This window comes from Chenopodium quinoa, unplaced genomic scaffold (genome assembly GCF_001683475.1).
Source record: "Chenopodium quinoa cultivar QQ74 unplaced genomic scaffold, ASM168347v1, whole genome shotgun sequence".
Lineage (NCBI taxonomy): Eukaryota > Viridiplantae > Streptophyta > Magnoliopsida > Caryophyllales > Amaranthaceae > Chenopodium > Chenopodium quinoa.
Window position 1 is genome coordinate 335,395 of NW_018744718.1, and position 15,245 is coordinate 350,639.

The 15,245-nt window shown below is 33.7% G+C and overlaps 2 protein-coding genes across 2 annotated transcripts; both read right to left on the reverse strand.

The window, feature by feature from the left end:
- Positions 1-7,414: 7,414 nt before the first annotated feature.
- LOC110703056 lies at positions 7,415-7,969 on the reverse strand. The gene has a single exon (XM_021880816.1). The coding sequence runs from the start codon at positions 7,967-7,969 to the stop codon at positions 7,415-7,417; it is 555 nt and encodes a 184-aa protein (XP_021736508.1).
- A 150-nt stretch (positions 7,970-8,119) lies between these two features.
- Positions 8,120-13,389, reverse strand: LOC110703057. The gene is made up of 6 exons (XM_021880817.1): positions 13,207-13,389; positions 12,073-13,128; positions 11,303-11,765; positions 10,557-10,633; positions 9,584-10,460; positions 8,120-9,426 (listed from the first exon to the last, which is right to left on the reverse strand). The coding sequence occupies exons 1-6, from the start codon at positions 13,387-13,389 to the stop codon at positions 8,120-8,122; spliced, it is 3,963 nt and encodes a 1,320-aa protein (XP_021736509.1).
- Positions 13,390-15,245: the final 1,856 nt, after the last annotated feature.

Below are 15,245 nucleotides of genomic sequence, written 5' to 3' on the forward strand. Positions count from 1 at the left end.
AATACAATAAATAATAGTTTAACATTAATCGCGATAAGATAAGAGATTATACGATCAAAAATATTAATGGCGTGCTTTGTAACCATAAGTGATAAAAATATAGTTTCAGACATCACAGATCCATTTTAAGTTGATCGTATCAAATTTTATAATTAGTTTATTATACTAGTATATTTCATTTTTATAGAATACAATAGACTAATGGACAGAATCTTTTCGCGATATTGATGTTTAAGCATGCGAAGAGAGGATTAATTTTTTAATCTAGTTGGATTATAAAATTTCAAGTTATTGTTTGACATGTTTAATATGCCCGCCGACATAACTATATCTCCTAGCTAGCTATTATTATGAAGGAATATTAAATATTTTACTTCAATTTTAAAAGGTGTTAGTTCTTTTCCAATTTATCTATCTATTAACATATACTAAGGGCCTGTTTTATTTAGTTTATGGGTAGAGTAGAGCAGATTATTATTATTATTATTATTATTATTATTATTATTATTATTATTATTATTATTATTATCGCATTATTATTATAATCATTAAATTTTATTATAAAATATTAATTATTATTATTATATTGATTATTATTATTAATATTATATTATTATTATTATTATTATTATTATTATTATTATTATTATTATTATATCTCAAAAACAAAAGTCATACAACCTACAATAAATTAGTGGGAAGCCGAGATACAATCTGGGCCCCCACTCCTCTAGCAATAGCAAAGCCTACCATAGTGAATATATGAGCTGCAACACGAGCCCCTATGTCTTGCGTCGTCGAGAACCTCTGAATCCGCTTCAGCAACGCAACAACCTCCTTATTATTAAAATTAATAAATAGTATTATCTTTAAATATTAGTTATTATCTTTAAATATTAATTTTTATTATAAAAAATCAATTATTACAATTATTATAATTATTATTATTACTGTTATTATCATTATTATTATTACTGTTATTATCATTATTATTACTATTATTATTATTAAATATTAATTATTATTTATATAATTAATATTATTATTAAATATTAATTTTTAATAATAATATTATTATTAAATATTAATTATTTATTATTATTTTTTTTTAAAATTAATTATTTATTATTACTATTAAATATTATTTATTATTATAATAATTCAATATTAAGTATTATTTTATAGCAGGGCAACTCTAAAGAACGGGGCCTAAAAGCAAATCATTCCATGACAATTGTCATTACCTTGTGAAATTTTTTTTCCGCCTTTTACGCTTTTTTTTTCTTGCAAAATCAATAAGTAAATTATTTATACTTATGATATTTTCTTTCCAATTTGACAATCATATTTCATAGATACCCAAATGAAATATTTTTAAATATTTAATTGTCAAAAATAATTATCAACCGTGCATTGTACGAGATTTTAATCTATTTAATATATACAAACTTTTATATGTAACTTTTTTTTTTTTTTATCTCAACTTCATCTTTTGTGAAATCATCTTTTAATTCCAGGTCTGAGTTTTTTTTCTTGAAATTACATTTTGACTGTTTTGGGCGGATGGGCCATAAACATTTGGGCCTTTGACTTGTAGGCTTTTGACCTGTGTGACCCACGGACGATTTTAGACTACATTCATTTAACAACTATGATTTGGGCTTATATGAACTTCGAGGATGGATTGTATTGGACTTTTAATTGAATGGCTTGTTTAGGCAAGTCTACCTACACCCTTCCATTACTTCTTTTCCTTATTTTTTTTAGAGTCACAATGATAAATGGAATTTGAACTCGGCTAGGGATGTCAATGAAACGAGGCGGATGTTGACCTTCTCTTCCCCACCCTAACATTCTCATCCCCTAGAAGTACCCATGGGTATTGTTTGCTCATTTCGATGATTATTGCTCATTTTATCATCTAATGAGCAAACAAATACCCTTGGGTGCACCATGCACGCACTCAGGTGTATATAACAATCTCTCCTCATCCCTATTCTCATCCGCATGGTGGGTCCAAAAATCATCCCATTCCCGCCCCAATGAATACAATTCCAAATTCATCCCCACCTCGGCAAGTACAATTCCAAACTCATCCCTGCCCCACCTCCGACTTAGATATCCTCACCCACCTAATTCACACCTCCGAACTGCAACAATACTACAAAAAATATAATATAAATTGCAATAAAAAAATCACCTAATAAGTATTAGGGCTTGTTCTCATTGACCGAACTCAGCTGAACTGAACTGAACTGAACTGAATTGAGCTTAACTGAACTGAACTGAACTGAATTGAGCTGAACTGAACTGAACTGAATTGAGCTGAACTGAACTGAACTGAATTGAGCTGAACTGAACTGAGCTGAGCTGAACTCTACTACTACTGCTACTGCTGCTGCTACTGCTACTGCTACTGCTGCTGCTGCTGCTGCTGCTGCTGCTGCTGCTGCTGCTGCTCCTGCTGCTGCTGCTGCTGCTGCTGCTACTGCTACTGCTACTGCTACTGCTACTGCTACTGCTACTACTACTACTACTACTACTACTACTACTACTACTACTACTACTACTACTACTACTACTACTACTACTACTACTACTACTACTTATTGATTATTATTATTATAATTATTTATTGATTATTATTATTATTGTTATTATTTATTGATTATTATTATTGTTATTATTATTTATTGATTATTATTATTATTATTATTATTATCGTCGTTGTAATAACAGCTTAAAAGAATGAAAATTGGCTTTATATCATTAGTAATATTATTACACATGAGCTGAACTGAACCGAATTTCAACGTATGAGAACATGCCCTTAATATTACACATTATTTTTCCTTTTATTGTATGATAAGTCTATTACAAAGTATTTTATTTATTACTCCCTACTACTTTAGTTTAATTAATATATATATAATTTTCAAAAATATATGGATGTGGATAAGGATAGGTATGAAGTGGGGTAGGGCAAGGCATAGATAAATCCATCCCCGTCCTATCATCTATAGCGGGTATGAATTTTATCCCACCACCTACCAAATCAGGAGTCATTAGAACGGGTCTCCTGCTTGACCAGCCCCGCTAACATGGGTGACATCTAGCTCTTGAGTACCACCACTAATCAAGTCATTAAGTTAAATTGTTTTCACTCTATAGCTTGTATGTAAGTATTAAAATACTTGAGTGGTGTATAATGTGTAAATCTTTTGTAGGGAAAACCTTGTGTCAAAATTTAATAATCACAAACAAAATTTACGTTGTACTCTCCTTATTTAGGAGTTTGTGATTTCAAAATTAGAGACAAAAACCTTATGTCAAAAATTTGTAAGCCCAAACATTTTATAGTATAAGGACAAAAGGGCTTGAGTCTCATTATCACGGTTGTTTTCTTTGAACTATGATTGTCGGCAACCATTTGGACCCATCTCAATTTATTGGTGATACATGACCAATTTCACGATTTCAATAGATTTACCTCTATTTCTCTTGTGAACCTCCTTCCTCTCATACCATGCTCAATTGCTCACCATACATGGATAAAAACATATATGTAGTAGATGAAACAAGTAGTATAACGTACGTTATGAATAATTATGTTAATTCGACCATTTTTAAAGTAATTTATCATTTTTCCTTTTTTATTTTTATGTATGCAATCATAAGCTCACAGGCTGCATTAAATACACATACGTTATGATAAATGTTATTTTTTCTTTGATTTAATATTTAGTTGTTATCTCTTTTCAAGGCCCTAGAAATGAAATGCATGTGATGACACGATATCAATAAAAATCTAAAACCGTACACAAGCATACAAGCGAGATAACATTTCATATAGAATGATTTTGGATTGTCATCAATCTCTTACTCCCTAGAGAGCTTCTTTTGTGTTTACATGTTTATTTGTTTTCCCACATACAGTATTGATAAAAATATGATAATCGAATCTAAACTCTAGAAAACTTGAGAAAAAAGTCTAGGTTAGCTACTTAGCATACAAAATATGGAAGATGATTTGGATTCATCACATAGCCCCACACAATGCACCCATACAGAGTATAATTCATGTGTTACTAAATTTGATAAACACTATTTAAAAATTAAAATTTGAAGATAGAAATCACACTTTCAAGTATCACTAATTTCTATCATTATTATTGAGCCCCTCTTTAAAATAAATAAAATTCATAATGGTGGAAGCTAAAATTACATAAAGTTGTACTGAGGAGTAATAAAGATGAAAAGTCAAAATATTGAAATGAAAATCACAAAAAGTGAAAAAACGAATCTATAATTTCTAAAAAAAAAAAAAAAAACAAAAAACAAAAAAAACAAAGAATTAATGGAACCAATTGGTTGTTGGTGTAGTGGTGATTGGGACTACACTTGGTAGGGAGGACTCGTGTTCGATCCCCCGCAACAACAATCGGGAGGGGACTGGAACCTAACCACCCAGAACTGATCCCCGAATTCAAATTAGCCCAAAGGGTGAACCGGGTGGAACACCAAAAAAAAAAAAAAAAATAAAAAATAAAAAAACAAAGAATTAATGGACTAGAGCAAACCAACAACGCAAAGTCACAAGAAATCTGAAATTTTCTCATACAACTTCAATTTACCATTTTCTCACGATTTCAATGATAAACTCAGTTATACGAGAAAATGATTATATCATTATCTACAATTCATAATGAGTAATTTCTATTCTCATTAAATCTTCAATTTATCGTTCAATATAACCTGACAAAGTTGACAGCGACATGCATGCTTAATTTTAGCCAAACAAGGGAAAGTTATACCATGGGATAAGGTGCACGAGTAAAAAAATAGTCTTCCTTTCAATTCTTTGTACTCCATTTAAATTAAAAATAAATAAATAATTTTAATTAATTTTAAAGGTTTTATTTAATTCTATAATGGCTGCCACTATCAATCAAGTTGTCCATTTTTGTTTTTGCTTTCTTTGCCTTTTTTTCCTTTTTCATAATTTTCTTTTAATATCCTTTTAAAAATACTAGGTTAATTATTCTACTCTACCATATGCTAAACGTCATTATCAATGATAACAAGCTTATACTATACTAAAGACAAACGCAAAAGGTCGTTTTCAAAAATATTAGCTTCAACACGTAACACATCATTAAGATCATTTGATTAATATGGCACTTGTATAGTTTGTATGTGTGATATGTCACAAGCTTTTGTATTAGTTTAGACGTCTAAAATGAGTGGTAGACTCGTACGTACAAGTAGCGTAATTTAAATTATGTACTCTATAAAAAGTTAATTTATGTATGATTTATTTTTCTTCATTGCTACATTAATTATATAAATAAGAATTCTTGATCTAAACTAGATATGTCTTTTCATTATTTTAAATTTTTAGGCATAAAGCATCTTCATGCATGTGCCACTTGTTGTTCTTTCAACCATACAGTTTGCTTCTTTATAGGTTTCTTTTCAAAACTAGCTCTTCTACTTGCTTGACATGAGAACTTTAAGTTTGCTTATATAATCCGATATGAATTTGTCTGATCTGATCTGATCAAATTTTAACCTTATGTATACAATAATTTATATAGAATAAATATATCTAGATGTTCTGGTTAGATTCATAATAATTTGTATCTTATTAAAATGTAATTTTTCATAATAAAGATATTTAGTGTTAAAAAACCACAAATAAAAACAATAAAGTATATCAATTTTATTATTTTTTTTAGATCTGATATGAATTTATTTTTTCTACTCTAAATTTATTCTTTACTCTGGCAAAAACAAGGTGGACTAAATATGATTTATTCACCTACAATTTTGCATGCTCAATTAAAAAAAAAATCTAATCATATTAAAGCTCATATTATTAAATCATCATTTATAGATTAATTAATATGAGTAGTATCAAATATAATAATTAACACACTTAAATTATAAAACTTGAGTCTATCAAACATACCAATTATCTATTTTCCTCGATTAAAAAAATTAAAAAGAACATATCAACAATTTTTCACTATGATAAAATTTAAGAATCAGATACACTGATGGAGTACATATCATCCTCCTATGCATGTTTCCCTATATATTTATCTTGCTTCCTTCGATCCACTAATCTCGGTTGTAAATTTTAACTATAGTGTTGACTTTTCTTTTTAATTCTTTATCCAATATTACTTTTTTTTTTTGGAGGCAATTATATTTGCTTCAAGCAAAGCAACTTGATAAAAAGAGAAAAAAATATATATATATAAGGATGAACAAATAATTAAGTCAACCATTTGATAAACTAACAACATATCATGTCCTTTTCTCTAACTAATTGGTGTACGCAAAGTATTTGCTCACATTGCACTCAATAAATATTTACTCTAGAAAAATGTCTTTGTCTCAAAGTTGATGCCTTTTCGAGAGCTTCTTATCATCTCCTTCGTACAATTCCCGTTGATACTCGGATGTCGTAAATAATATATCCTCTCACATTCTCCTTCGTATAATCATGCGAGTGAAAGATAATTCAAATGGTTAAAACTTCTATTTTGATTTAAGGATTCTCTCACCTGCCATTGTGGCTCACTAAACACTAAAAAAAAACTAGTTTACTCATGCTATTTAAATTTGATTGCAAAATATATGTATGAGTAGTACTTCATTGACTTTTTTTGTTTTAGTTGCAACATTTTGACTAAATCAATCACGTACACGCTTTATTTTGAATATTATCTGAAGTGATTTATATAAAATTCTTAATATCATAATGTTTGTCTAAGTATTTGACTTTTTCACACATATTTCTAAGTAAAAATATCTATACTTGTAATATGATGTGATTTATTTGAATTTGTTAGACTTTATTAAAGCTTATAATACGTATTAGTTGTAAATTATACTTGAGCAGCTTTTTATTAGAACCTATTTTTCTTAAACTACACTAATCCGAACTTATTAAACTTAGTTAAATAAGGTGAACAAAATAGACTCTTATAAATTTATAATCACACGATGTGATTTAACATATACAACTTTCAGGACATCATAAGTTATAATATTTTCTGAAGTATAATTAGTTAATTATAAATATAGTTGATTAGAATTATAAAAATAAAAATAAAAATACAAAAAAAAATAAAATAAAATAAAAAAAATTATTGAGGTAATATTACATTATTAGAACTCGGTAAGTCTAATTGGTTGATGAATTTAAAATATGTTAGAGCAAGATTAGCCCTGTCTAGTCTTAAGATTTTAATTAATTTCCACATCAGATTTTATATTAAATTTAATTATTTATTTTAATTTTAATTATGTTAAGACTTCTTAAGACTTAATCAGATTTATCTCTTCAATCCTAAGACTAGGTACGTACATTTTTTTTTTTTTGAGGGAAAGCCGAGCTAATGCATTAATCAGAGGACAAAGTGTCCGAGAGTACATACAGGGAGATCATTTCAAGGCAATGATTCACCCAAACCTGTTCAGTCCCAAATGGCATTAGCCTAGCAAGGTGATGGGCTACAATGTTGCCATCTTTTTTGACATGAGACCAAGTGAAAGACAAAAAAGCACTACTAAACAACAAGATATCCTCTAAAACTACATCAAAATCAGATAAATAAACTGAGGCTTTCGAGAGGCGATTGATAAGAACTTGGCTATCCGATTCTAAAATGACATTGTCGCAGCCATAGCGTCTAGCAAGTCTCACTGCTAATAGGAGTGTTTTCCCTTCTGCAATTTCCGGAGGCCACCATGCTCTTATCCTACGAGCTGCAGCAAATAAGACCTTCCCATCGTGATCCCGAGCTACCACACCCAAGCCAACCCAGCCCTCATCGCACAAAGATGCATTCGAGTTGAGTTTAATAATCCCAGCAGGAGGTGGAATCCATTTGTTACTGCTCTGCTTCGGTTTACTTGGCGCAACAGCATAGATTTTCTTGCTGTAGAGATCGTGCATGCTCTTCCATAGCTTTCCTTACTCTTGCGAGCAGAACCTCGTTAGGAGTAGTAGTGCCCGCAAAAACCCTATCATTCCTTTCCTTCCAGATTACCCAAGCTAGGATTGCAGCCTTCTGCTTAGTCTTGCCCTTTGCCAGCCCCCATCTCACTAGCAGCTCACACATCGTTTCTGCATTTTGCGACTTGGCACCAGTGCAGCCCATATCCGACCATAACTCCTGCACTCGCCTACACTCAAAGATGGCGAACACATCCTCCATAGAAAATGGCTAACTTTCGGTGATGCCTCTAACCCCCATAATTCTGCCCAAGCTTTATGGAGCAGATCAAAATTGCACCCTTTTCCTAACATATAAGATGTTTTGGTAGAGTACATAACGTCATTCGAGAAGGCCCATGTAATCACATCCTTCGAAGTCTGCGCACCTAAGGGAATCGAAAGGATACACTTTGTATCCCTTTCATTGAACACCGAAGAGATTAAATCCTCCCCCCACTCCATTTTCGAGAAATCCACCAGTTCATTCACATTATTTAGACCCTCCACTGCCGCACTTGTAATATACATTCCATTTTCATCCGCGACCCAAGGATCCTTCCAAATGTTTACCGTAGACCCATTGCCAATTCGCCATATTAGTCCTTCCTTCAATAGAGCCTTTGCACTCCAGATTCTCCTCCATGAAAAACTACGAGACACTCCCAAATAAGAGTCCAAAAAGGAGCTATTAGGGTAGTACTTCGCACTCATTACTCGACCAAGGAGGGATTCGTCCTTCCACACAAGTCGCCAAGCTTGTTTGCCAAGCAAAGCAATGTTGAACACCTCCAAGTCTTTAAACCCCATACCCCCTACACATTTTGGCGTACACATCACGTCCCATGATTTCCAATGGATCTTCCTCCGGGCACCCGATCCCCAAAAAAACTTTGCCATAGCCGATCGAATACTCTGAATTACTGATGATGGAAATTTATACACTCCCATTAAATATGTTGGGATTGCCTGAATAACAGACTTCAACAATATCTCTTTCCCGACCCTCGAAAGCAACTTCTCTTTCCACCCCTGCAGCTTTTTCCAAATCCTGTCAAGTAGTGCCCCAAAAATGGCTTTCTTCGATCTCCCAACAATCGTCGGGATACCCAAATATTTGCTATGCCGATCAACCGTACGCATTTTTAGGATCCCCATTAATTCCTCTTGTTGCTCCGTGCTTACCCCTCTACTAAACGACACCTCCGACTTTTCAAAATTAATTTTCAGACCCGATGCTACTTCGTATCTGTTGAGTATATCAACTATAACTTCGCATTCCTGTCTAGTCGCTCGAGCAAAGAGTAAACTATCATCTGCAAACAAAAGGTGGGAGATAGCTGGCCCACTTCTACTAGCTTTCACTCCATGAAGTTCACCTTGGTGAACTTTATTATGTAACATATGAGAAAAAGCATCTGCAACTAAAAATAAAAAGGTAAGGAGAAAGAGGGTCTCCTTGCCTTAAACCCCTAGTTGGGGTCACCTCACCACATACACACCCATTAATAATAAATGAGTACTTCACTGACAACACGCAATGCATAACCAAGTTCACCCACCGGCCATCAAAACCCATAGTAAGGAGCAATTTACGCAAAAATCCCCATTCAACCCTGTCGTATGCCTTACTCATATCAAGTTTCAAGGCAATTGAGCCCTTCCTACTCTGACTCCTGTTTTTCATAGTATGGAACAGTTCAAGAGCAATAAGAGCATTATCAGTGATTAGCCGTCCCGGAACGAATGCACTCTGATTTTCCGTGACAACATTTGGCAAGATAGATTTCAGACGCAAAACAATCACCTTCGAAACTAACTTATACAATACATTACACAAACTTATAGGCCGGAACTCAGACATACTTGTGGGCGATTTAACTTTCGGGATAAGAGAAATATTAGTTTTATTTACATGGTTTAAAGGAGAGACACCACGCAAAATATTACTAACAAAATGGTAAACATCATCCCCAACAATATGCCAAAATTTCTGATAAAAAATTGCGTGCATACCGTCCGGCCCCGGGGCTTTACACGGGTGCATTTGCTTAAGAGCATCATAGACCTCCTCCTTAGTGTACGGGCGCAAAAGAGCAGCATTATTAGAGTCCAAAATTATCGGCTTCACGTGTTGCAGTACTTTGTCAGTTTGCTCATTGGTAGGATTTGTTGAAGTAAAAAGGTTGGTGTACAACCCACTGACAATATTCTCAAACAATTCATCATCCTCTTGCCATACTCCATCACTATCATAGAGGCCTTCTATAGTATTTCTTTTCCTTCGTTGCGATGCCTTATGGTGATAGTAACTAGTATTCTTGTCACCATCTCTAACCTCCAACACTCGAGACCGCAAAAACCAGTAGGCTTCGTGCTTGCGTTGCAAATCATCAAGCCGATTTTCAAGTTCCACACTTCTTTCACAAGACTCTGCCGAAACTCTATCTTGCTGCACCAGCTTTAATTATGCCTCAACATCCTCAATTTGCTTCCCTAAATCATCAAATTTTTCTGTACTCCAAGTAGTGAGTCTGCTCCCCAAAACCCCAAGCTTACCAATCACATCATGCTCGTTGGCAGCTTGCCATACCTTCTTCACTTCTGCCTCGCAAGACTCGTCCACTACAAGAAAATAACCTTTTCGTAGCGATTATTTTAACCTTTAGTATCGATTGTAATTGCAACAAAAAGTTTTCCCAACGAATGGTCATTCGATACAATATCCCCCGTTGCCTTAGCCTTTAGTAGTGGTTTTCAATATCGCTAGGGTTGGCCTCAATAATCGCTACGAAAAAATACATCCAATCATGGTGATTATTGTAGCGATTACAATGGCTATAAATGTTTAACTCATTTTTCTTCATAAAAAAAACATGTGTATGATCTTTACAAGATTCGAACATGAAACCTCAAACTCTTATATTAAATGTTTCACCAATAAGCTATAAAATATTTTATGCATTCTTTGTCAAACAATATTTATATATCTAGTGTTGAAAGGGCTTTTCGTATCGATTTTTAGGATTTAGTGGCGATTATAAATGATACGATTTCTCAAAATTATACAAATGTGTAAAAATAGTGTGGATATGTATTGTTATGTTTTCCGTATCGATTTTATATGGAAAAACCATGGCGATTGTAAAAATGATACGACATCCTTAATTATTTCAGAAACATACTTGCATATTGTAGCGAATGTACTATCGCTACGAAATAATCGCTACGAAAAGAGATTTTTCTTGTAGTGGTCAAACAACCAGGTTGTCACAAACTTGAAGCTTTTAGTACGTTTACGTCTTTTCCGAGCCTTAGGAACCAAACGTAACACTATGGGCGCATGATCAGAGAAATATTTAAGTAGATGTTCCACTGATGCTCGAGGGAAAATTCGAGCCCATGTCGAGGAGACAATAAACCTGTCAAGCCTTTCGCGAACTCTAGTTCTCACTGTTCTGCCACGTTCCCAGGTCCACCACTGTCCTTTATAGCCAAGGTCACGGAGTTCGCACAAGTCCATCACATCCCTAAAACTTTGCATTTCCCTTCTCTCCCTATCCGCTCCACCCTCTATCTCCTCAGAAGAGAGGATCTCGTTAAAGTCCCCACCTAGCACAATAGGACAGTCTGCTCCCTCACATAAATGATGAATCAATCTCCAAGTTTGATGCTTGTTACTCTCTTCAGGCCACCCGTAAATACCTACGAATCTCCACCTTTTGTCTCCATTATTCATATCACCACATATGTGATTCTGTGAGTAAGAAACAATAAAAAAAGTCCACATCCTCATCATTCCAAAATACACACAATCCTCCCGCTTTACCTCTGCTAGCTAGACACACCAAACGCATTACTAAAGCTGATTCTCACTTTAATACCCTATACCACTTCTTTACTGATTTTAGTTTCCGAAATGAAAACTAAATCCGGGCTAACTGCTTTGCTCCACTTACGGAGCCTCCGAACTGTCCAAGGGTTGTCCACACCCCGACAATTCCAGCAAAGGATACTCATTTCAACTGACGGAGTTGGAACTCACCAACCACCGTCGAAAATACAGTTGACGTGGGTGTTTGGGAACTACTTTTGTTTCGTTTCCTAACCCCTTCACTGTCTTCTGTCACCAATCCTTCAACATCCTCAATCCCTCTCTCTTGTACTACCCCATTAGCAAGCTCCCCTCCCTCATCAACCTCCATGTTACCCTCCCTAACAACTCTGCTGACTCTCTTCCATCCCTTCTTACTCCCTGGTCCCTCACTTACCCCAAAAACAAAAGCAGACAGCTTAGCTGCTCCTCTTGTCTCCCCCTCATTCACTCTCCCTTCCCCTATCTTCCCTTCACTCCTTATTTCACCTTTTTTAACCACCTCCCCTGCATTCTCACTCAATACACCTCTAGTCCCCACACAAGCATTGTCCAATATAGACAATACTTGGGCACCAGTCTTACTAAAATTTGCCTGCTCTGATTCTGTATCATTTACCCCTTTCTCTGCCAAGGAATCATTCACAATCTCGTCTTCAGCGATCTTTTTCGTGGTCAGAACCAAGCTTGCATCATTCAAGTCATTTTCTTTTGTCACAAATAACTTCTTTCTACTGCTTGCAATCTGGTTATACTCATCTATATGCTTCTGAACACCTTTTCTTGGAGACGCACGAAGGAACAATCTCCACCCTAGCTTTTTTGCCCTGTCCTCTTCCGATACCAAAGTACAATCCTTCTCTGAGTGGCCAATGATACCACACGCGAAACAGAAATACGGCAATCTCTCATACTTGAACTCAATTCGAACCTCATCCCCTTTCTTATCTCTTACCCACTGGTATCTGCGCAGAGGTTTTTCAACATTCATAAGGAGTCTAATTCGCCTATACCTCCCAAGTCTAAGAGTATCTTCCTTAATATCCAGGAATTCGCCAAGGGTCGCTGTTAGGGTCTTAACATAAGCATCCGACCTGCAATTAAATGGCAGATTGAGGACTCTAATCCAAAAAGGGGATCGAGTTAAATCAACACAGTCAGGTTGTTCATTGCCTTCTATCTCATTCAACACGAGGAGATTTTTCTCCCAACACCATGGCATACCCTTCATAATCTTCTCTTTATCCTTCCAATGAAAGAAATGGAAAGCGTACAAATTAGGGCTAATTACCCTAATTAACATATCATTAGTCGGAGCTCAAACCTTCATCATCGTCCGTTTGAAAGCTTCGACATTATAAGGTCGAGACGTACACAAACGCCCAATTAGCAGTAGGTCAAAATTCTCATTCGAGTCTGCACAATCAACTTCTCCTAAATCAATCAATCCACCCTCGTCATCATCAAGTCTGAGGGTCGAACACTTCTTCACCAGGTCGTCGGCCATTGCCGAAGACATCGCAGTTGTAACGGAGATTAGTCGCTCGCGGCGGAGAGACGTCTTTCTTTCGAGGAGTAAAACCCTTTCTTTCGAGGGAGTTATTTTTTTACAAGTGACTAGGTACATACATGATAAATATTGGAATCCAACAAACAATAACAAAAAAAAATAGGATAATTAAAATACAAGATAATTTAAATTGATAATTGTTGTTAAATCATGATTGATATGTTTTTTTTTTTTTTTGCAACAAGATAAGTACATAATTAAGATAAAATAAAACAAACAATATGATTTTGTATATAAAAAATTAAAAACAATGTACATATCTATAATTTTTTTTTTAAACAACGTACACACATTTTTTTTTTGAACAACGTACATAGAATTTTTTTATTTTTATTGTACATAGATTTTAATGTATTTAAGAAATAAAAAAAAAGTTTTTTTTTAATCAAAACACTGAGTTTTGATGTATATATAGGGAAAACACTCTGTATAGTGTGTAGAGTTGAGTCTTGAGTTTTCAAGACTCCACTTTAGATTTTGTTAAGACTTAGCTTCTTAAATGCATTAAAAAAAACAAAGTCTTGTCTTAAGATCACAAAATCTAAAAATGATGATGTCACTTAGAGTATTAAGACTCAGGGCTAATCTTGCTCTTAGTCGCAAGATTCCACCAAGTATACAAATAGAACCAATCTAATTATACATTTATGCTACACGAAGTATATCTTTAACGAACCCCATTTGCAATGTGGAGTAAATTTTACCACTAAATTTTTGGTTGAGTTGGTCCCTCATCATGGTATTGGAGGTGGAATTTTATTTTTTATTTTTTTGCTGCCAAAGAGGGAAATTCCAAACAGAAAAAACAACTTTCAAGTGGAATATTAAGTGTTGGGTATGAGAAGGGCCTATGCATGCTGCATCTACACTAGCTACAAGTCCAATATGAGCTACAAATTCTTCTATGGACCCTAGTCCATCTAAAATAGGTAGACCCCTATTAAAACACAACCTTATATAAATAAAACACAACTTCATTCTTTTTTTCTTCTCCCACCATCTTTACAAAATTTTGTTTTTTGTTTTTTTTTTTTTTTTTACAGAAACTCTCTCTTTCTCTCTCTCTCTCTTTTTTTTTTAATCTAATCACTTTTTATTTCTTTATTGAATTTACTTAATTCCTTTTTTTCAAATTCTTATTTTCTCTCGCCTCAGTTCTTTGATTTTTTTTGTCCATTAAATTTCTGCATTTAACGTGATAGAACAATTTTAAATTTCCAAAGATATCAATCCAGGTTTGTTATTATGAACTCATTGTGATCAATATTAATTTATTTTTTGATTTTGAGATGAATTTGTGGATGAAATAATTGTTTTAATATCAATTGAATTTGTGAAAGCTAATTTGATTGATTTCAATTCGTAATCGATTACAAGATTGTTTTTACAGTTCTCATTAATTTGTATGTATTTTTTTATTTTAAGATGAATTTGTAGATGAAATCATTATTCTAATATCAAGATTGTTTTTACATTTCTTCTATGGACCCTAGTCCATCGATCAATTCGTATCTATTATGATCGATTACCTGATACTTTTGAACATTTAGTAAACAAAATCTAAACAATTGCAAATTTTGAACATTAAAAAAAATATTAATCTGAACATCAAAATTTTTGAACATTTAGTGAAAATATCTGAACATACGCAATGTACCATGCCTATACTTTTGAACATTCAGTAAAAAGATCTGAACAACTGCAAATTTTGAACATTTAGTAAAAAAATCCGAACATCGCAAATTTTGAACATTTAGTAAAAATATCTGAACAATCTCAATGTATGCCTATAC

What these genes read in the sequence shown, in the direction of transcription:
- LOC110703056 (XM_021880816.1), bottom strand. Translation starts at nt 7,969, where the DNA reads ATGCACGATCTCTACAGCAAGAAAATCTATGCTGTTGCGCCAAGTAAA.
- LOC110703057 (XM_021880817.1), bottom strand. Translation starts at nt 13,389, where the DNA reads ATGGCCGACGACCTGGTGAAGAAGTGTTCGACCCTCAGACTTGATGAT. An exon ending in CCCAAACACCCACGTCAACT is followed by an intron (nt 11,766 to 12,072) that starts GTATTTTCGACG and finishes TCTTACTCACAG; the next exon opens with AATCACATATGTGGTGATAT. An exon ending in GGCTCGGAAAAGACGTAAAC is followed by an intron (nt 10,634 to 11,302) that starts GTACTAAAAGCT and finishes ATTTTCTTGTAG; the next exon opens with TGGACGAGTCTTGCGAGGCA.